Source organism: Lethenteron reissneri, chromosome 26, assembly GCF_015708825.2.
Source record: "Lethenteron reissneri isolate LAM-NWPU_2019-01 chromosome 26, ASM1570882v1, whole genome shotgun sequence".
NCBI classification, from domain to species: Eukaryota; Metazoa; Chordata; class Hyperoartia; order Petromyzontiformes; family Petromyzontidae; genus Lethenteron; species Lethenteron reissneri.
The window spans coordinates 19,219,906-19,243,064 of NC_083804.1; the positions used below are offsets into that span (position 1 = coordinate 19,219,906).

A 23,159-nucleotide genomic window follows, 5' to 3' on the forward strand; every position below is an offset into this window, starting at 1 on the left:
ATGTGTACACGTGTGCACAAGTAGGCACGTGCACACCTCTGTATGCATGGGATCAGGTTAAGACTAATAGTGGATGTGGATGAAGATACGGAATCTAATTAGATGAAAGTATAATTATGAATATTGAATGTTAATTGGGTTATGATCGGGTTAAGAGGTCTCATCTCGTTAAAGGAAAATGCAGCTGAACAGCTTATGTAGCAAACTAAATAGGCTGAGTTGTAGATTGTGTCACAGACTGTGTCCAGCAAAGGTTTCAAAGCTTTGAAATATCCTTTAAGGAGCTCAATCTAGTGATGTTAGTGATGTAACATCACGGGAAAGAGGGCAGCAGTCATACGAAATAATGTCACTAAATTGTGTCCGTAAACAATTTTAATGTGTTTCCCATTCCCCTCCTCCCACCCCATGGATTACGTTTTAAACCCAGGCCTGATGGCCTGGAGGCATATTCTAGGTGCATATTTGCAAAATACATGATCAGACACAGCATCTTGCTGGGTCCTCACCTGTATAATATTAACAGGTACTCATTTAAAATTCTTGGTAATACACAAATTGAATGGGGGATCACCGGGTGAAGCGAGGTACACTGGAGGGCAAGGATTTGGCTGGCTGTGACCGTGGTGGGCACGTGTTGCTTGTGACAGGTGGTGCTCGATGCTGCACGCGTGCTTCTGCCGAAATTGCCCGAGGGCACAAGAGGGTCAGGAGGGGCAGTGGGAGGTGCGGGGGGTCCCGTGTACGAGCTTTGTTCGTGCCCCAACGGAAAGCTGTACCTGGCAGAGGCTGGGCCCCGCTCCACCTGCCTGGAGCAAAGTGGCATCTGTCAGTAGCGCAAAATGTGCTTGCGTGCACACACACACACACATAAACCTGCGCACACATGGACAAGCGCGTGCACACGGTATAGACACGTAACAACAACTGCCTTTCACCGCGAAGTGGCGGTAACGTCACCACGGCGCTTGTGCCATGTAAGGTGCACGTAGAAACATACACACGGATGCACAGAAATTCACAGATGTGCACAATTACAGATGCACACAGACATACGGAACACACAAACGCACACAGATGCATGCACAGTATACACTTATGCGCACACATATGCAGACAGATGCATAGACACATTCAGATGTATACAGTGATACACACAGATGAGCACATTTTTATCACACACAACCGCAGAGATGCACATGCAGCCTTATACTCAATGTGTACACAGAGATGCATGCACACATGCAGATAGATCTGTGGGAAGATAGATGCATCTACACACAGAGATGCAGATACAATTGGGTGCTCAAGTACATGCAAATACAACAAACTTGGAGGTGGTGACACCACTACAGCTCCTGTGTGAGGCTTAGTCTGCACACACCATGCACTACCATGCACTACCATGCACTACCATGCACATGCACTCAAGCACACCATGCACTACCATGCACATACACTCAAGCACACCATGCACTACCATGCACATACACTCAAGCACACCATGCACTACCATGCACTACCATGCACACACCATGCACTACCATGCACTACCATGCACACACCATGCACTACCATGCACTACCATGCACACACCATGCACTACCATGCACTACCATGCACATAGACTCAAGCACACCATGCACTACCATGCACTACCATGCACATACACTACCATGCACATACACTCAAGAACTAATATATATAGACTCGCGCACTGCGCTCGTAAATCTGTTTACGCATATATGCTCACGTGCATACAGGCATATACACATACAATGTGACACTGGTTCATTCACTAAACACATTCGTTGAATAGCATACCCACTCATGAATACATAAGAGTGTACATACGTACATATATAGTGTTATTAAAACATTTTTTAAAAAGGGAACTATTTTTTTGCTGAAAGGAAAATGAAAGTTGACACTTTGACCAGCACACGTTCTGCATTTATATTTAAAACTAAATTAACAAAAATCCCCAATTTGTTCAGGATTGACTGTTGTGGCATTCACAAGTTAGCAAGTGTCTGTTAAAGGGGACAGCATTACACGGGAAGGATTCGGTGTGGCCAGCACCACGCACAACCAACCACCATTATCTCCCAAGCAGATATTCTCAAGGCCCCAGGTATTTAGTTTAGGCTGAGATAACCTAGGGGAGAGACTCATGCCCAGTTCACTTACCAACTGCAAAATCTGCATCATGATCAAGAATTGAACCCAGGTTCATCTGGGATTGCAGTCTATTGCACAAACCGCGATGCCTCTGCTCATGCACATGACAAAGATCCCTGTTTAACCATAGACTGTTGGAGCCAGTACTGTTAGCGAATACCTATTGAGGTCACCATAACATGAAAAGGTGTGTGAGCCAGCACTCGTACATGCCTGGCCACCTTTATATCTCGTTATGATGCTCATACGCCGCACCAGATGCAGTCATTGTAGACTGAGTCAAGTTAAGATGGGCCCAGACCAAATTTGATTCCTATACCACAGTTCCTGAAATCAAACTGGTATGTCAGGATGGTTGTGCATTGCATTTGATGCACACATGACATTTCATTTACACGTACCACAAACATGCATACATGTATATACTGTAATCTCATTGACACACAAACACATGTACATATTCATACACGCATAAATATTTTCCACCACATGCACACATTGGGTTCATTCGCATTCAGACACGTACACGTAGTATACACGTAACCCACTTGTACTTCATAACACGTACCCACACACACACACACGATTCTTGTAAAACACGTGTGTTTGTACATTGTGTCTCCCCGGTCGTCATGGTGTTGTCGCTCTCGTCGCTGCTCTGTCATCGCAAATCTTCGATCCCAGACGCATTTCACCCGATCCCCCCAAGGCCCTTGTGACACTGGCTCGGAGAGGTGACCAGGTGGCTCTAGAAGCTTCTTAATGGCCATGTTGGAGCGCTAAGATCAACACCTGCTTTCCTAGGCTCAATGAATGAAGCTGCATATCTCCCGCTCTGTCGGGCGGTTCCTAATGGCTGTATTGGAAGCACTGAAGCAGCACATTGGAGGTTCTTGGTTCAATCTACATGGCTAGATGTCTTAGGTGTTCACAATTATCCGTAGTAGTGACATCACAGGCATCTGCAGTGGACAACCAGTGCACCTCATGCTTATCTGTCAAAAACAGCCTTCATGGGTCTCTACCAATGCTAGGTTGCACTCGCTACAGCTATGTGGAGATGTGGTTCTCTCCATGTATCATGTCAAGTCTCAAGGAGACTCGTTTTTCACAATGTTGAGTGTCTCACGGCTTTGCAATGGATTTTCACATGTTTTGTTTACCTGAAATGAATACTCAGCCCAATGTATTGCAGTGTCTCACCGGGCAGCTGCTGATGGTTCAGGTCTTATGTGAGGGTCAGCTCAAAAGTCAAGAAAGTAATAACTATTCAAGGTTATTTAATTTACTATGGGGGTGTTCACGAAGTGGTGCACATTAGCTTATTGATACTATGGAAACTCATTTAGTAACCCCCCCACCCCCAATTGTATCAAAGTGTACTCGCCCTTGCAGTCACAGTTCTGAGTCTCAGTTTCTTGGTTTCCCTCCGTTTCCCCAAACTTTTTCACTCCGTCTCACAGAATGTTGTACCCTCTGGGGTTGGCAAGTGTGATGTAGGTTTCAAATGAGCTGAGAGGCAGTCTTGACTGAATTAAACTTACGACGCCCTGTTCCGAGCATGGCCATTGAGTGCCCCGAGAGGCAGAGCCACCCTGCTGACTCCACTCGCTGTTAATTCGTTTTAAATTGGACATGAACCATACAGCTTTTACACTTGACTGGAGCATCAGTTTGTCCAAGTGCTTGGTGTGTGTCGCCTCCCCACCCACCCACCCACCACCCCCCCACCCACCACCCCCCACCCACCCACCACCCCCCACCCCACCCCATCATTGTTGCAAGAACAAAAAAAAATCTATGCAAGCTGTTGAGTGTCGCAATACAAAACCAAATGTATTTTAAAATACTAGTATTCCTGTTATTATTGCTGTTACTATTATAATGGTTATGGTTAGTCACTCATATGACATTATTTATTATGATTTTAAGGGCAAAGTGTCTCATTGCTCATTGGGCAGAATGGCCTTCTTGCCATTCTCGGTCGGTGGTGGAAATTCCACGACTGAGCGTGGGAGCACGAAGACAACAGCCCCCCACTGCTCGTCGTCAACTGCATGACGCGGTGGAGACCCTCCGATACCAGATCACTTCATCCAATCCCTTGGGGAATGATGATGGGGTTAAATCAACATTTGGCCATTATCTCAATTGAGGATTTGAAGCCCTGATGTTCAACTGTTATCACATTATTAGTCATAGAATTACAAGCTGTCGGTGTTATAAGGCTGCAAATGTTAAGGTTTTTGCAGTACAGTGCTCAAATGGGACCCTTTGGGACCCACTGGCTCAATTGGGAGTCATAGCTTTGAGTCGCAGCCTTATACACGAGGCTATACTTTATTGTGCACATACTGTTGTGGCAGATTAAAATGAGCCCAAAAGTAGTGCCAATTCCCCCATTTTTGATCATTAACATTGGCACATTTTCATCTAAAAATATCTGACAAATTTCTATTCAGATGATAAACGGGCCCTAAATCTTACACCAGTCAAAGTGTATCTTTGCTCAAACAACCTTGAAGTAGTGCTCATCATCATTGGCAGCCCTGAGCCTGGGGTAGAAATTGCTATGACAGGACAATAGGAGAGAGCCAACTGCTGGCTTTGCAAAGTTGCGGTTACTGTCAATCCCAGTAGGAATATGGGCTGAGTCAGGCACCAAGCAAGATTTGAACACGATTCCGAATTAAACGTTCTTACCATTGCCGTATGGGTGGTTTAAATGCAGTATATAGGTACGAATTTACAAACAGCATCACACAGGGCTCAGTTTTACCAGACAGGGTTTTAAAGTTTAAAAGTGGGCAAATTATGTAAATAATAATAGTAATGTTTTTGACTGCTAAAAAGGGATAAAAAACAATGGATGTAGTAAATATGTATTTTGAAAAGATATTGTATAGAAGCCTTTGCTAAAATAATGCATATTAAAAACGTGGGGGAACCCCCATGAAAATGCCGGTTATATTTTGAAGAATTAAAGTGTTGTGCATTTGTGTCGAGTTTGTATTGTCACATGAACCCACATACTGTTGGATGATATTATAACTGGTCACATTAGTAGTCATTCCCAAACTAATATCCATCCCCTGTAGGGCTGCCATTTACAGCTAAGAGGAAATTGGTGAGCACATCAAACTGGCACTCCAATAAAATGAAGTCTTTGTATTGGCCGATGCAAGGGTTCTTTCTGTATTGGATGGGTCACCTGGTTCAGCTATTTTGACTGCAAAAAAAAATCTTATCTCTGGATCAAGGGTGAAATTCTAAACTACACGTTTTTATTTTATTTTATCAGATAAGGCCTACTGCGCTTTACAAGTATCTTTCGGAAGCAACCTGGCCAAAAAATATAGCTCAATGAAGCAGTTCGTGTCCATTTATAGCAACCAAATACTCTTAAACACCTGTTTCTAAATGTAGAGGTGAAAACCGGGGGACTTGGAGGAAAAAATGAATATAAAACGGGGAAGAACATGCAAACTCCAAATATACAGGCGTCGAAGCTGGGATGGAACCCAACACCTGCAAACCAGATGATGTAGATAATGCCTCACCACCGGGATTCACATCTTCACCCAGAGACATTTAGCTATGGCAAGGGGCTCCATTGTGGCTGAGTAAATGGACACAAGAGGATAATACCACATCAAAAAACATTTTGCACCATATAAAATTTGGCCAAGCTCCAAAGCCCTGCAGTTAGAGCAGTTTGCCAATTTTCTGTATTCCCTGGAGCTGGGGTCACCGAAGCAGAGGTGACGAGAGCGCTCTTGAACCTTGAGCAAAGGTTCCAGTGCTTTCACTACTTCCAGCCTCTACTGCTGCATGCAGTACAGAAACACCTGATTTATCTAATTGAAGTTTTTGGTTTTTAAAAACGCAAGTAGTTTGCACATCTTTCAAATATACCGGGTGTCCGGTTTACGACGATCCACATTTACCATGTTTATATTATGCCATGGATTGATTTACGACATCTTCCGACACGACTCCCAAGCACATTTGAATAGGCTGGTTTGAAATGTAATTTGGCGTGGAGCTTTTGTTCTGAAAGTGTTTTTGTACCTATGTAACCTTGTTAAATATGGCTGATCAAAGGAAGACACCACATCGTCAAGATATATTTGTTTCTACGGTCTATGGGAAAATTAGATGCTTTACAACGGGATTTCCAGAAACATCGTAGAAAAATATTTTAAAACTTAAAAAAACACGCTTTAATGAAATGTACCGCGTGAGTAAAGTCAGAACTCCACGACTCCAGGAAGTGGCCCCGAAGCTTGCCGTGATTTACAGGATAGAATGTAGTATTGTCATCAGTATGACATAGCTATACCAAGTTTGCAGTCGATACCACATTGGGAAGACGGTTGAAATTGAGTTACAAGATTTGAGGATACGACAACAGAGTTAAATAAAAGCGTGTAAAATGTAAATTTTTTTTTATTTTTTTATGATAGAATATAGTCTTGTCATCAGTATGACATAAGTATACAAAGTTTGCAGTCGATCGCACATTGGGAAGTGGGTAAAATTTGAGTTACAAGATTTTTTGATAGGACAACAAGACGGAGTGAGTTAAATAAAAGCGTATAAAATGGGGACCGCTGTACAAGTAGAATCAATGACTGTATTCTTTACAGTGCAGTGTTTAGTGACTCGTGGCTTCAGGGGTGGTGTAAACTAAACAAAACACGTATCCTTACATGATGTAACTCGGACTGAGCATGAGAATCAAAATTTATGAACTGCATCATCCTTGGTCACCACAATTCACCGACCCTGTTGAGCACAAAGATTACTCTCCCAGAGCCCCACGCTCTCGTATACACATCTTTCACCCACGCAGAAAATGACAAGATTCACAAGTGGCATCTATATTGTTTTATTACATATTTACACACTTTAAGTTAAAAGGCATGAACCGTCTACTGTAAATAGAGGCCGATTGAAGTGCCTTCAGAAGAACTTCTGGGACATGAAGCTTCAGGTTTGACAAAGTTGGAACGGTAAATATAACGATACCAATGTCACAACCGGAATTTGAACCACTGCAGCAGGGTTGTAACGGTTTTCTGTCAACTTATATACAGAACAATAATACAGGTGACAATTTTTTTTTAAGTTACGGAGGGTTAGCCCACCACAAATCAACACATTGCTGGCATGCCAGTAATGACTGCAGCAAATTCTATTCATTTCTGGACAATATTTTAACGCATGCAAGAGGCGAGCTGAGAAAGGTGATACACTTTTTATTTATTCTGGTGACCAAATTACTGCACGAGAAAACGCACCATAAACATGTCAATAGAGTACGTTAACAAAACTGATACAGGCTCATATGAAGCTCATTACAGACTGTATGGGAAACCGAGTAAACAGTAAAATATCTTCAGACTGGTTAGCCAACTTAACTGACAGAGGCAGTTGTCTGCAGGTTGCAAAAGTGACAAGTCTTGTCAGTCCATCTTAAAGACTCGTTAAGAGACTGTTCTGTCAGGCTTTTGTCTAAAAAAAACCCTTTAAAGACCAGTCCTGTTAGTCTTGTTTGAAATTGCTAAAGAACATGGGTTATGAATACACCGTGGTTCTTCTAAAAGCAGGTACTTTAATCGTCGTCACTATTGACTACATCATCATCATCATCATCCTCTTCCTGCACATCATCAGGACAGCAGTAGTACTCGACAAAGCTGACCTGCAAAAAGATACATTGTCATTCACAGGGTGCCAACAATTGCCTTGTAACAGCTTGGTTATGGAAGGATTTGTACCTTTACCACTAAGGTCAACTCACATGAATTACATTCAGTAGATACACAGGGATGGAAGAATTGTGATGTCCAGAATCTATGGGAATCTAACAGATGGCAGAATGGGGCTCATAGGAGAAGTCCTGACTTGAGCCTCGGACTCTCACCCACAAAAAAGATGACCGATTCATGCTACTCTGTCTAATGAGTTTGGTCATATCAGCTCAGTCACTAATGACAAACGAACCCGCAAACATTTTCATTTTACAATTTGCCGACTGCGAACTTGGAGCAAACTTGGAGCATTCAGAACCATCCTATCATGTCATGCAAGAGTGGCTCATGAAGCACCGATTGAAGTCGATTCATTTCCCATGGCCGTTTGCTGACATGGCAACAATTTAAGAAATACAAATTTGTTTTGCTTCATAGCTGATAACCATGTTTTCTTATTATATATATCAGAAATGTCTGTTTCACGAAGTAAACATTAAGCAGCAATTCATTGCACCACAATATGGTCCTGGGTTAAAGTTTTCACCAGCATTATTTTGGTATACATAGCCTGCTTCTGTTTTGACTTTGTGTCATGATCAGAGTGCGTTCTAGGAAGCCCAAATTTGAAAGACTTAAAAGTGACTTTACATGGTGGAAATAACACGTAGTATTTTATTATGTATGTTTTATCTTCTTGGTTCTTTCGGTAAAGTCACGTAGAAGGGAAAGCATTCTTCACCTGAAGACGGCTGCTTGCGTTGTAGCCGAAACGTCGTGAGAATTATTTGATTTTATTATGTTTTATTTTTTTATTTTATAACTTCCCTTCTACGTGACTTTACCGAAAGAACCAAGAAGATGAATCCCTGCAGTCACGAAAGCTTTAAATCGAAATGTATGTTTTACTTATTTCGTATCATACATAGCCAACCGTGCAAATGTTACTGTATGTATTAAGCACAATATGACTTAATTAATATGGTAACAGCGCTCACGAGTGCTGTATATCCCTTCTCACCTCCCCGTCATTTGGGATCATGAACTGCAGCGATAGGAGACCCCGCCAGTCCATGCGCACAGATACCTTGCTTGCCTGGGACAAAGCCTTCATACTAGGTTTCAAGAACGATGCCTTGTACCTTTAAAGACAAAGAAACCGTGTTCGTTTTTAAAGCACAACAAATGAGAACAAAAAATTGCACGCTCCATAATGTAGTCGATGACATCTGAAAAAAGCTACTTAAAAAATAACCCATAAAACATTTACTATAACTCAAATCGAATACTTTTGTTTAAATTATGAGAAAAACTCATTATGACGGTGAAATGCAGGCACGAAACAGATGGCAGATGTGCCTTCCTGTTGTTTGTGAGGGCACCTTTGTGTGTTGTTAAATTTATTTAATATAACTACTGAAGTGAATGCCTGGGGTTTGGTAATGTGAAGAGGATAGGTACTTGTTTCTGGTGTGATACGAGTTGGTCGTATAAGAGTAGTTAAGAGTAATGTCTGGCCGACAGATTCCTATTGTCCAGCTGCCAGCAGAGGTCAGACAGGATGATAGACAAACAGAATTGGGATTGGTAGTGTGTTAAAGTTTAGTTACGAGTATGTAAGTATTATGAGCATGAATGGTACTGTACCGGTTCGTCTGTGCCTTGTTGCAGTGGAAGGACTCCACCATGTCTGAGTCTCTGGGGAAGTCGCAGTGCGTGCTCCCCAGCGGTCCGAACGTGGACAGCCTGAGACAGAAAGAACAAATAAGGGTGGACACACAGATGTACATGGATGCACACAGGGACAAGCAAGGACATATATTAATTTACGGATACAAGCACAGCCAAGGGAGCTTCATCGCCCAAGAGCTCGGGGGACACAGATATGGGCCCTGATGCAGCTCTTGGTCAGTGTTCGCCATCTCGGCACGTAACGATGTATGAATTTAATAACACCGGTCAACAAAAAAAACATTGTTTTCTGGCCTGGACTTTTGCAGCTGTTCTAGACTAATTTCAGGGTGCTGATTCCAAATCTGATCTCAGATTTGCTCTATCACATCTCATTTTTATGCTATCGGCATACCCCATTTTCATTGATTTTACCCGAAATTAACTCTGTCACTTATGATTGAAAGTTGTTGCGAGTCAGTGACTGCTTTAGGGTTAAAATATGGTGCTGTATGTTTAGGATAGTATGTTTATAATATCATTTTAAGTAGATATCCACATTTATTTAATATTTTTCTTCTGCAGGTTTTATTGGAAATGCAATATTTGATATCTCAAAAACCCTGATGTGATAGACAAAAACTGATATCAGATTTGGAATCAGCACCCCAAAATTACCTTAAAACCGTTGGAATACCTTATGCCAGAAAAAGTGTGTTGACCAGTGTTATTAAACTAAATTCTTATGCATCATGCGAAGACAGCAAAAATATACACAGATTGTAAAACACAAGACTAAACTGGGATGGAATAATGACAATTCATTGCATCAGTGGAGTGCTGAATCCCTCTGGTTACAAAGCATGAACTGATGTATCGATTCATCAATTAAAATCGATTATTATACTCACAATACACACTCCATTATGCTTATAAGAATGTAATTGGTTCATGTCAAACCTACAGCCACTAGAGATTTTAACACAAGGGACAGCAAAATAATCAATGAATTGAACTGTGACCCCAAATCATCGAATAAAGGCAGGTGACATTACATGCCTCCTGGTCCAGTACTGCACTGACGGAGTCCGCATTGCCCATGGTACTAGAAACATCAACAGTCCTGTTGTCGCAGAGGACGGTTTCTGTCATGTCCCATATAAACTTGCTGATCCGCCCCTACTGGACATGTGGCAAAATAACTTCATAGGGCATCAGATTCCTCCAGTATAAATAAAAAGATTCTGATAATGCCCTTAAGCCATGAAAGCCTCGCTGAATTGTAAGGGTCTTTTTCAAGTGGATCCTTCATTTTTGACGTCAGGCACATTCCTGCAGTAAGTGTCTGGCTTGTGCAAGGAGGTAACCAACCGCAGAGCGTGGAGAGGCAGCTCACCGGAAGTGTGGCCGAGCGGGGGACATGGTGATGTGGACAGACATCTCAGCGCCGGACGAGCTCAGCTCTAGGTCGGCGAATGCCTCCTTCAGCCCCTCTGCCTTCAAGATAACCTTGTTGGGGGTCTGTTTTTCCTCGTCTGCGTTGGACACCCCAAACTCAAAATCCAGGGGGTCCTCTGGCTCCTGCGTCCTCAGGCTGGCACCGGCAGGCAAGTACAGTATCAACACAAGAATGTATAGACAATCACAGACATACAGGAATAGGTATGTCTTGATGAATAATTTCATAGTGATTCTTATGCTCATGATACGAGCAATGGGTCAAATAAGTCAGATTTAAAATACTGTACTGTTGCATTTGTGTTATTTGAAAAGAAAACTACGTGAGACAGAAGAAAACACTATAATATATGTGGTATTTTAAAATATATATTAAATGGTGACTTCCAAAAATTACAATACATTGATTTGTTGTTGGGGGAGTGAATAATTACACAGCTAATACGCAGGCATACAGAAAGTGTCCCAAATAACTGCCGTGGCAAGTGCTGTTGGCAAGCAGATATTAAGGGCGACACGGTGCATTGGAGGGTTGGGTGGTCAGAGCTATGGGTAGACCAAATATTTAACACATTGTACCAAGTGCTCATATAAGGATGAGTCAAACCAGGGGGGACTCGGGTTCAGTTCAGATACCACTTTCCATTTATGATGTGCAAAGCTGGGAATCAAACCCATCACTAGGATCACAGTGTTGTATGTGAACCTGTTACTGCACTAGCCCTATACAATAAAGATCCCCCTTGTAGCCTCAACAGACCTTTGGGGAAATTGCTGTTAGTGAGCACCTATTAAGGCCGGTGCAGCACACAAGGCCAACACCGGACCCGACCAACCGCCTTTGTCTCCCCAGTGACAATGTTTACACAATGCACCAGGGTACACATTTAAGGACGAGTCGACCTAGGGGAGGCCGAAGACCGGTTCAGATAATCGGCCCTGGTGTTGACCGTGAGCAGGAATTTAACTCGATTCACCAGATTCATAGTGCATCGCTTTAACCGCAATGCTATGGCTCCCCACGCTTACACGCATGCATTCACACACGCACATTCATTCACACACAAGCACGTGTTGTGCCGAGCATGACCTGCAGTCAGTGACAACACCGCCCTCCTCGAGGCACAGGATGAGGGGAGATCCGTACCCCCCGTAGCGCAGGCTCAGAGCCACAGGAGGTGCCACTGTGCGTGCGGCCCCACCTGCACAGCGCGACACGTACATGCATTGGGAAGGAAACACTCCCTCATGGGTGACCATCACAGAGTTGCATCTCTCGGCCACACTCTATCGAGCATAACTGAGCAGTAACATGACTGAAATGGACACTTCAAAAACACAAGAAGATTGTATAGGTACACAAGCAGGCACTGTCACCAACAACAACAGCTGCCATTCACCACAAAGTGGTGATGATGTCACCACTACGCCTGTGCCAGGCTAGGTGTCCTTTGTGGCCACGAGAAGTGATGGAGACTCGCTGATAGGTCACGGGACAGACCCAGGTGCCATGGGTGAAATTACTTGCAGTGTGCCCCCTACTGTGCCAACTTGCTGCAATTTAGTGGCCCAGCGCATCACACGCTGTTGTAAGCGTCACTCCTCTGCCGTCCGTTGTTGTTGGAGGGCGACTGCCTCCATCTGCTCGGGAGTGTCCTTCATGAGCCTCCTCCATGGAGGCCGATCTTGACACCGTTGATACCAGTCTTCAATAAGTCCACTCAGTTCCACATCCTTTACTGCATCAGTCCATCTCTTTCCAGCCCGTTTTGTGCCCATTTAGCCCCCTCTATCCGGCCAAATAAAAGCTGCTTGAGCATGTAGTGGGTGGGTATGTGGGCTACATGACCCAGCCAACACAGACATCCCTGCCGGGGGTCACTGATGGGAACGTGTGCAGATCTTTCAAGGACTTGTGTGCTGCTCAAACAATCCAGCCTGGTTAAACCCAGGATGAATCATAGGCAGGCCAGACTGAATATTTCTAACTGGCGCAGATATTTCATTCGAGGGGTTCACATCTGACAAGCATAAAGGGAGGGCATGACCGTGGCCGAGAAGACCCGAAGCTTTGTGTGGAGTGACAGATCAGGTAGGTTCCACACAGCATTACGTACATGATGAAAAGATAATGCCGCCCGACTGACTCAGAGCGAGACCTCTGCTGTTAAACCGGAGCTGGTCATAAGCACACTGCACAGGTATGGAAATCTCTCCACAACCGCTCCATTACCAATAGTGAGTTGAGGGATGGTATGTTTGATGGCACAAAATACCCAGGCAGGTGCTAAGTTTTGGTAGGGCTGATAGTAAGACCCCACCTCTTAGTGGCATGCTCCAGGTTCAGCATCAGCGCTTCCAACTCCTCCTCTGAGTGAGCAGCAATCACCAGATCATCAGTATACATAACATGGCTAACTAATAGGGAGCCATCTCTTGACTGCACCCAGGCATCGATAAGCCTCCCATTGTATCTGTACCAGATGGAAATTGCCCCAGTACAACCATGGAAAGCTTCACGAACTACGTAGTCAAAGATTACGTGAAATAATGTGGGAGCCAGAGGCGACATCCCTGTCGCACTCCAATGTGAACAAGGAATGGCTCTGACTCCTGGCCACGTAGCTTTACTCAGGCCTGCCCATCATCATGTGTGCCGGGAAAGGTCCTTACTCGGACCTTTCCCAGTACACTGAGGAGGGAGATGCCCCTGTAGTTATTACAGTCTGTGCGGTCCCCCCCTTTGTTAACTGCCTCGCCTGGTATACAGGAAGTCGTGGGTTTTATCCCAACCCTGATGCCTGTATATTTGGAGTTTGCGTGTATTTTTCTCTGGGCCCTCCAGTTTTTCCCTCCACATTTAAAAACATTCGTTTAGAGTATTTAGCTGCTAGAAATTCCCACGTCATAAGCCACTTCATTGAGCTATCATTTGTGGCAAGCTCACTTCTGAAAAATAGCTTTTTTGCTCAGTGGGCCTTACCTGATAAAATATTTAGTTTTAATTATGTCATTCATAATAAATGTTTAATGGGTTATAAATCGTAAATATAAACGTATCGCTAACCCACTACCACCGGACATAGCCAATTAATAAGGTTTGTTAAATAACACACTGTGTTTACCGAAAGAAAACGCATATTGATGCTTATTTGAAAGTAGTCATATCTCCCCGCACAGAAATCCTCTCTCATTAAGATGCTCATAGATCGGGCTAAAAAAGTCTCAGATGATGAAAGTCTGAGGAGTGAGATTAAACATGTTAAAGAAGCACTGCATTTACATGGTTACCAGCCCCTCACATCCATCCACAGCCCTCATTGGCCCCTGTGGTGGCTAAGAGCACCATGAGGGGAACAGAAAATTGGAATTTGCCTTCCCCCCCACATAGCATTGCTCACATCAACCACAGCGTTACCGTGAGGCACCACTGAGGAGATAAGGGGTTGTTTTTTTTGGCAAACACACAAGACAAAGATCCCTTGTATAGCCTGAACAGACTGTTGGGGCAAGTGCTGTTATCGAGCACCTATGAAGGCCGGCACGGCACATGAGGGGGTGGGTGGCCAACACCACGCCCGGCCGCCTTTGTCTCCCCAGTGGTGATATTTACACACTGTTGCACTTTCCCTCAGGACCTGCCATAACTGCATTTTTCTCAGTCTCAGATCTGGAATTCAGCTAAATTAAGTTAAACTAATGTGATTTGCGTGCAGTCAATTGAGTCCAGACTGAGATCAGCTAGCTATAATTGAGAACCCAATTTAATCACAGGTGGCAGAAACCTGGATTCAATCCCAGGACCTGTTCTGTGACCAGTGAACCACTTGACTGCACACAGTACGAGTCCATTAGTGGACTCTGATTGAGTCTCCATGGCAGAACTGTGAGTCTCCATGCGCTGTGAAGCTGTAATGTAAGTTGTGCCTCTAAGGGTAATGTTGTACCCCTCACAGCTGATGACGATGATGCAGATGAGGACGACGCAGTGGACGAAGAGGAGCCACCAAACATGGTCAGGCAGCTGAGCAATGCCGTGAGGTTCACGCGAAACGACACTGGGTTCTCAAGCAGGGAGTACGTGTGGAAAAGTGAAGTCTGCGGAGGGGGGGGGGATAGATAAACATGGGTACGTACTGGAGACATTAATGCAAAAAAAGGGATTACATGCAGGAAACTAGGGCATGCCAACATGACGGGGCTTGCAATTGCAGGACATGAGGAAAACATCAAGCCTATGCATGACGTAGTTTTTGAAGACTGCTCTTACTGTTGCAGTTAGCTGACAGCTTGTGCATTAGTGTGGAATCAGTAGAAACAAATGTTACATGATCATGTGAGAATAAACAAGATGTGTGCACAGTGAGTGCTCAGAATGACATGGCATCAATAGGGAGCATCTGATAACTTTTCCTTATAATCAAGGCAGATTGGGACAAGCTTAACAGGTGATGAGACCTGGATTTACCATTATGAACCCGAGGCTGAATGGCAGGTCATACAGTCTAAACATCCAACTTCTCCAACACCCAAGCAACTTAAGTTAGACCATTCTACAGGCAAGAAGATCATGTGCACCGGTTTTTTGGGAAGTGGTGCATATGACACTATAAACTGAACTATAAACTACAGTTAGTCCCCGGGTTAAGGAAGACTCGACTTACGGAAATCTGACCTTATGGAAATACTCCCATAAATAATGTAAAAAAAATAAAATGCGGAAAGTTTTTCGTTATTTACTTAAGCGCAAGTAGTAGTGCAGCATGCGAGGTTGCAGATGAATACCGTCACGCTGTTACCGTGCGTATACGCGCCACATCGTCTCGTAACTTTCTATTGCAAGTTTTCTTTATTTTAAGTTTATTTCACGAGTTATTTACTGTATATACTTTATTTAACACAATTACACTTCGATCGCTTCTTCTTCTTCTTCAAGTTGCCCATCGCATCTGATGACGACCTTCCTCCTCTGCCTCTATTTGTGGGATTTTGTGTGACTGTAAAGTCCAATCCTCGTCCCACAGCGTCTGCGACAGAGAGAATAGGTGAAGTCGCTGAGTGGAGGTGTAGGTATGGCTCTGGCATCATGTCTCTGCCTTTTCCCTAGTTCACTTCGGTCCTTTTCGAGCTTCGACACTCCCTGCTGGCAGAACTGGCACCAGACGGAGCACTCTGCGGCAGTGTCCTCCAGCTGGGTAGGGTTCAGACTGAATTTTTTCATGGCCGTCTTCAGTTGGTCCTTGTAGCGCCTTTTCTGGCCCTCTGTAGGCCGGTGGCCTAGGTGCAGCTGGCCATACAGGACCTCCTTTGGCATCCTGATGACGTGACCGAGCCAGCGGAGTTAGTGCTGCATGATGGTAGCCTCCATACTCATGCAGTTGGTTTTGCAGAGTATCTCAGTATGGGGCACTCGGTCACGCCAGGTTATCCCCAGGATGCATTGAAGAGACCTAATATGGAAGGCCTCAAGCATCCTGATGTGGAAACTGTACAAGGTCCACGTCTGGCAGCTGTAGAGGAGTGTTGTGATGACCACTACCTGGTAAGCAGATGTTTTAGGATGTAGGCCAAGGTCCTTGTTCTGGAATACCAACAGCGATCAGAGAAGTCTAGGCCTAGTCTAATGCACGGCAAATTAATATTTGTAAGTGACTGCTTTCTGTTAACAATTAATATTCAAATGTTTTGTGGCATTCATGAACAATTGGAAACAGTGTAACTCCATTAGTTTCATTATGGGTCGTGTTCGGGTAGATATTTGATGAAAGGAAAGCATAATAGGAAGTGAAAAGAGTATGTATCGCGATAGGATACAGGGAGCAATAGAGAACGGGCAAGAGCGCGATACAGTACTGAGAGAAAACGAACTAGTAATCGGGTCAGGGAGGCATAAATATTTCTGAATAAGGAAATTTATCCTGATTTTGGGGGAAAATTGTTCATTTTCTGAAATGTACGGAAAATTCAGGTTACGGATTGTTCTCGGGAACCTAACCCTTCCTTAACCCGGAGACTGCCTGTATTTTTTATTTTATCACTTAAATTATACTGAGCTATACAGCTCTTTTTCAGAAGTAATCTGCCCACAAATGATAGCTCAACGAAGTCGCTTATCATGTCGAAATTTATAGCAGCCAAATACTTTTAATGCATGTTTACAAATGTGGTGATAAAAACCAGGGAACGCGGAGAAAAATCCACACGACCACGGAAAGAACATGCAAACTCCAAATATACAGGGAAATATACAGGCATTAGGGTCAGGATCGAACCCACAACCTCCTGTATACCAGGTGAGGTAATTAGCATGTCACCACCGTGGCGAGATAAATATTATACAGACTTGTCCTATCGAATGCATGAGGGCCATTAAAGTTCCATGGAAAGATGTGAACCACACCCTTGCTTGTGCATGATAATGTCCCAGTACACACTTCAAATGTTGCAAAGGCAGCTTTGTTAAGCAATGCCACCAGTGAGGAACTGCCACATCCTGTCTATTCTCCAGACCTGACACCCAGGGAAGTTCAGTAGTTTTCCAATACAATGAGGAGCATACTCTTTGGTTGGAAAGTGCTTTTAGGATGAAGTATCTGAATGAGTTGAAAGATAAGTGCTTTCTGGAAGGAATCAAAAAGGTTTTGGAATGATATGAAAATGTGATTGTGAATATATTTAATAAGGTGATTCTTATTGATGCGTGTACTTTATAAATCAGTGTTTGTACATTAGACCCATTTTTCAGCCACCGAATAGGTCTTTGATTTCTGCTTTTATAACATTCGGTGACGATGCACTCCTCTGCACGAGTACTAATTCCGATAGGAATCCTATCGGAGAAAAAAAACATGTGATCAAAAAGAAGCGACCACTTAGGACTGAAATATTGATGACTGCTCAGGACCGCTGGGCTGCCTAGGGGAAGAAGAAGAAGTAGAGGCACCTTACCTGCACGAAGGCGTTGGCCTGCAGGGTGCACGTGTCCTCCACCGTGGCCTTGAGGCCGTGCTGCGTGGCAAGGAAGGTGGCGTGGTCGCGGAAATGCACGGCGCGGAGCAGCGACACCAGCGTGCGGGCGCTGTCCATCGTCGCCGACAGCACCGCGCTCCCTCCGGACGCCATCGCCCTGCCGATAGGAAGCAAGCCATTCAATTATATGGTCGTTATACATATACCGGTCAACCCACACGGTTTACCCGCGTTCTTTTACGGGGAAATAGAGCTTTCAGGTCCATACGGTTGTACAGCCGTTTCAAAATGTCTATTTGTTGGTGTTTCTTTCTCCCTTGTGATGGGACTTTGTAGGATGAACGTGGTGATTTATAAGACCAATAAGGTGTGAATTGGTCTGTAATAATAATGTAGGCACTGATTAACGGTTAACAGGTATGGTTATAGTCGAGCTCTTTTCCGTGGCCCTTTTCTCTAATTATAAGTGGCCTTATTCTGGTAACCCAGAACAAACAAACGCCTGATCCAGAAATACAAAAAAACACAATGAAAAGCAAACTGTTGTTATTTTACCGGGCAAGTGCCAATGAGCAAAACAGCTCATTTTCAGAAGCGACCTGGCCACAAATAAGAGCTCAGTGAAGTGGCTTATCATGTGGAAATGCACATCAGCCAAATACTCTAAACGAAGGAGGCAATATCACAGCGACACACTCCACTACTCCTAACGCAATGTGTAAAATTATAGTAGCTCAATTGAATCATGAACGAAAGAGATTATTCGATACTCTGAACCTCCACACTTCCGCAGGAATTCCGGTTATGCGTGGACAGATTCAGTAAGTGATCTACATTTCTAGGAGAAACAACAACACATTCAATGTGATCCATACGTTATTTTTGGGTTAGATCGCGTAAATATAAATGTGTCGTTAAACCCGTATTCAGATTGTAAATGTTATGGATTTGCTCTCCAACACACTTGTGTGCTATACGAGTAACGAATTGTCATGTTCTGTTTACGTGACACATTTACGCGATCTGACCCAAAAAAAACTATATTATGGATATTGGTCGCGAAAGCCTACGTGTGTCAAATAGACATTCAATATGACTTTCAGGCGTGCTCTATTATTACTGCAGTATAAGCCACGTCACTGTATTGTGTTCAAATATAGTCAGAGCCTGACTGCTGATGAGGCTCTTGCATGGCGAAATTGGTCGAGTGAAAAATGCGTTCTTTGAATGCCGTGCGGCTGATGGCTTATGTACAAGATTAAATATATTTTTTTTTACGTGGAGGGAACAGATACGTGGAGGCGGTAGATCCCGCGTGATTGTTTTGCATTGAAATGCATGCCAGGTACACGGCAATGAATGTTTATATCCCAAGCCTCTTTGTCGACACACTTAACGTGATATTACATAGTAAGTCCTGTAAAGTTTAGCAAACGTATTGTTCTTGAACGTAAACAAACGCACGTACATAATACAGAGAAATGAAAACAAGTACTGTAGTTAGAAGCTGGGCCAAGGGGGTTGACGCAGACAAATCGATATCCACTTTCGCTACTATACCCCCCCACCACCACCCCCCCCACCACCACCCCCCCCACCACCACCCCCCCCACCACCACCCCCCCACCACCACCCCCCCACACCACCACCCCCCACCACCACCCCCCACCACCACCCCCCCCCACCACCACCCCCCCCCCACCACCACCCCCCCCCACCACCACCCCCCCATCACCCCCCCCCAACACCACCACCACCCCCTCCACCACCCCCCACCACCACCCCCCAACACCACCACCACCCCCCCACCCCCACCACCACCCACCACCCCCCCCCACCACCCCACCCCCACCACCACCCCCCCCCACCACCCCCCCCATCACCCCCCCACCACCACCACCCCCCCACCACCACCACCCACCCCCCCACCACCCCCACCATCACCCCCCCCACCACCACCCCCCCAACACCCCCCCCCACCACCACCACAGATGGACACGAATGTTGTTGTTTTGGTTTCTCTCCACTCTGGAGCCTACGGGGTGGGGGGGCCTGGCCTAGCCGAGCCTCGCAGCGCGGCGTCAAGAGCCCCGCCGCGCGTTACTAACCCCGGGCGGCCGCAGACCGAGGAGATCTCCTGCATGGGGGAAGGCGCTTTCAAGCGAGGCGAACTTAGCCGCCGAGACGCTCCAGCGGAATGTGTTTGTAACGCAAATGAATGCCGGGTTACCTGCAGGGGAGGGCCGAGGGTTGAACTTTTTTTTTTTGGCGGGAAGTTGCACGAGAGACATGACGACATAGCCGCGTGACGTCATCACGCCGTGGGTCACGAGACTCCGCATCTGGAACCTCCCCCCGCCCCCCTCCTCCCCCCGCCCCCCCCCCGCCCCTCCCCCCTCCCCCCCGTGGGGTCGAGGTTTCCTATCTCCCAGCCACTCACCCAGTGCCCCCGTTGAGACCCAGAGTATTGGGACATGCCGTTGACATGTACCGATAAAACTACACACCGCTGGGATATTAATAACTTGGATGTCCACAGCGCGAGGGCTATTTATAACTTCGATGTATACGGATGCTGTTGCAGATTTGAACCTTGCCGTACAAAAGAAGATGACGATGAAACACATTGAATTGGGGGTTTTTTGTTGTTCAAATAGGAGCGGGTGGGGGAGATCCTTTTTTATTTTAGGATCCGACTCTGCTAGGTTACGAAAATTACAAAAGCAATAAGACAAAGTCAACAAGTGGGGCAAGTCAAGGAAATGGAAATCAGCACCTCCCCCCCCCCCCACATTAATAAAGAATAAATCGAAAGCTGCACAAACATAATAGTTAATTAAAACGCACCTCCAGTAACAAAAATTGGCTCCGGCAAAATTTATTGGAGATAGGATAAGTGCTCGTATGGGCAACCACCATGCATACCAGGTGCCATGGGCTGTGATAGGGCTACGTGTTGGACAACAACAGAGACGGGCAGCACCGCAGATTCCATTGTTGGTGCCGTACGTCTTGGAGTGTGAATATATTAACGAAAGACCCAAAGTATGTAATTCCATGTATGGAACATTTAATTTACAGTATCAAGTGATTTCAATTATTGAATATATAGTGATGTGCATGTGATTTATCGTGGTATTGATCTCTAGACTCCACGGATATGTGAATATATTGAATATATATAGTATATACATTTTATAGTACTGTGAATCTATTTTACGGAATAGCAATCCCATTGCACCTTTACAATTTATAGAGGTTATGAATCTGTACACAGTAATCTCTGCTTGTATTCATCTATAAAATCCACTGTGATTTGAAGAAATTAAATTTATAGTGCTGTGAATGCCTAGAATCTCTAATGGTGTAAAATGTACAGTGATATTAATTTATAGAATGTATGGCTGCAATGAGGAATCCCATTTACACCTTTGTAATGTACTTCGTACAGAACATTCTGTGAGATACCGCGACTTATTAAAATGTAAACACGTTCTTTTTTACATCGGTTTGTAGTGCAGGAAGTCTAAATCACAGTAAACAATGCATGTAAAAGCCACCATTAGTAAGAGATGTGTTGTTACTGCACATAGGCAAGCATCACTTGCTAAGTAATAGTACATGTAACTGTAATTTGTTTATCCGGTAAAGAAGTACTAAGTTGAATTCAGATTTTCTTCGAGGGTTTTGTATCAAACGTTTTAATGGTTTTAAGCCAATACTAATATTATATATGAAATCACATTGATTGCATTAACAGACAGGTCGTGAATGAACATTTCGTTCTGTTCTGTATCAATCTTATAAAATAATAATCGAGGAATCTTAGTTTTGGAACGTTGTCTGACCCTTTTCTTCCTTGCACGGCTGATGTTGATGTCGAGCAACAACTATAATGTTACATTGAGGTTGTTAAGCCAGACAATTGGGTCAGGAACAATGGAGTGTGTATCGCTATGATGCCTCCTTTGTATTTCTGAATCGCGAATTGAGTCATTACATGCGTAATGACAGGGTGACACCTGCCGGCCTGTAAGGGTCATTACGGTTATAGCTGCATTACATAACGCCTTAATATGAAGGGGCGTATCTGGGGTAAAGGTCAAGGGCGGAGTCAGTCGAGAAGCTCCGGGAACCATCCCGTAGGTTCTAGAAAGGGGGCATGGCCAGAGGTGGAGCTTGGCCACGCCAGGCAGATATAAAGAGCACCGAACCAGAGCTTCGGGGCTGTTAGTGTGAGCTCTGGGTCCTGGTTGCGTCGCTGTCGTCATCATAGAGGTGGAGCTTGGCCACGCCAGGCAGATATAAAGAGCACCGAACCAGAGCTTCAGGGCTGTTAGTGTGAGCTCTGGGTCCTGGTTGCGTCGCTGTCGTCATCATCCCTTCGTCTCCGACCACGTGGTTGTTCTTCTGCGGGACCAACTCCGTCACCGCCGCTACGCTCGTCGACCAGCCAGCATAGCGCAGGGCGGAGATGGGCTGCGTGTTAGAACAGCCCGGCTGTAGCCGCGTTATGAAGTGTATCCCCCTGTGTGCTCTTAATAAATAAGAAGCCTTCTACTAGACATGTGTGGGAAGTAGCTCACTACACATGTGTCAGGGTTAGGCCTGACGGCCAACCCTATGTCTGTGTGTGGGGGGGGGGGGGGTAGACTGCCAGAAGTCTTAACGACTTCACAGACAGGCCAAGTTCAAAAGTAGCAGAGCCGCTGATAACCGACTTGGTCGGCGACGCCACCACACCCATCTGATTAGAAGGCATCGAAGCATTCAAATCAGATTGGTGCAAAGGGAAGAGGCGAGAAGATTAAAATAATACTGGTTGGAACCTCCTGGTTACACCAGCCCACAGGGGATTATTGTGTCCGCCCGTCGTGCAGGGAGGGGCTGGGTGGGGGGTGGGAGGGGTGGGGCTGGGTGGGGAGGGGCTGGTCACCCAGTGGTGCCCTTATAAAACTCAACGTTTAACCTACTCACGCCGGCTTGTACCCGTCCTCACAGTCGGGCATATTTGCGGAATACACCACACCGCCGTTGACCCTGGCCATTGACCGAGCAACCCAACGTTCCTACCAGCTCCCTCCGCAGGAATGTGTTTAAGAAGGAACGGTTGATCACCGTTGG

The 23,159-nt window shown here is 45.0% G+C and overlaps 2 protein-coding genes across 5 annotated transcripts in view; one reads left to right on the forward strand and one right to left on the reverse strand.

Annotated features, from left to right (window-relative positions):
* LOC133347799 (gamma-sarcoglycan-like) overlaps positions 1-5,352 on the forward strand; it is a 47,721-nt gene extending 42,369 nt beyond the window's left edge. For all 3 annotated transcript variants that reach the window (XM_061560419.1, XM_061560418.1, XM_061560420.1), the window contains one exon: positions 651-5,352. In XM_061560419.1, coding sequence (XP_061416403.1) covers positions 651-836 — 186 coding nt within the window. In that variant the 3' untranslated portion in view covers positions 837-5,352. The remainder of the gene's footprint in view (positions 1-650) is intronic.
* A 1,711-nt stretch (positions 5,353-7,063) lies between these two features.
* RAD1 (RAD1 checkpoint DNA exonuclease) lies at positions 7,064-20,364 on the reverse strand. 2 transcript variants are annotated; one of them, XM_061560422.1, is made up of 8 exons: positions 20,266-20,364; positions 18,015-18,192; positions 15,014-15,164; positions 12,157-12,268; positions 11,005-11,202; positions 9,585-9,683; positions 8,959-9,079; positions 7,064-7,888 (listed from the first exon to the last, which is right to left on the reverse strand). In XM_061560422.1, the coding sequence occupies exons 2-8, from the start codon at positions 18,186-18,188 to the stop codon at positions 7,799-7,801; spliced, it is 945 nt and encodes a 314-aa protein (XP_061416406.1). In that variant the 5' UTR covers positions 18,189-18,192; positions 20,266-20,364; the 3' UTR covers positions 7,064-7,798. The 2 variants fall into 2 exon arrangements, with proteins under 2 accessions (XP_061416406.1, XP_061416405.1); XM_061560421.1 differs by lacking the exon at positions 20,266-20,364 and adding an exon at positions 20,144-20,254.
* Positions 20,365-23,159: the final 2,795 nt, after the last annotated feature.

Excerpts from the sequence above, each read along its gene's own strand:
- RAD1 (XM_061560421.1), bottom strand. The coding sequence starts at position 20,178 with ATGCAGGAGATCTCCTCGGTCTGCGGCCGCCCGGG. Across the intron at positions 9,684-11,004 it reads CCCGCTCGGCCACACTTCCG|GCTGTCCACGTTCGGACCGC; the intron begins GTGAGCTGCCTC and ends TTTCTGTCTCAG. Across the intron at positions 7,889-8,958 it reads TGATCCCAAATGACGGGGAG|GTCAGCTTTGTCGAGTACTA; the intron begins GTGAGAAGGGAT and ends ATCTTTTTGCAG.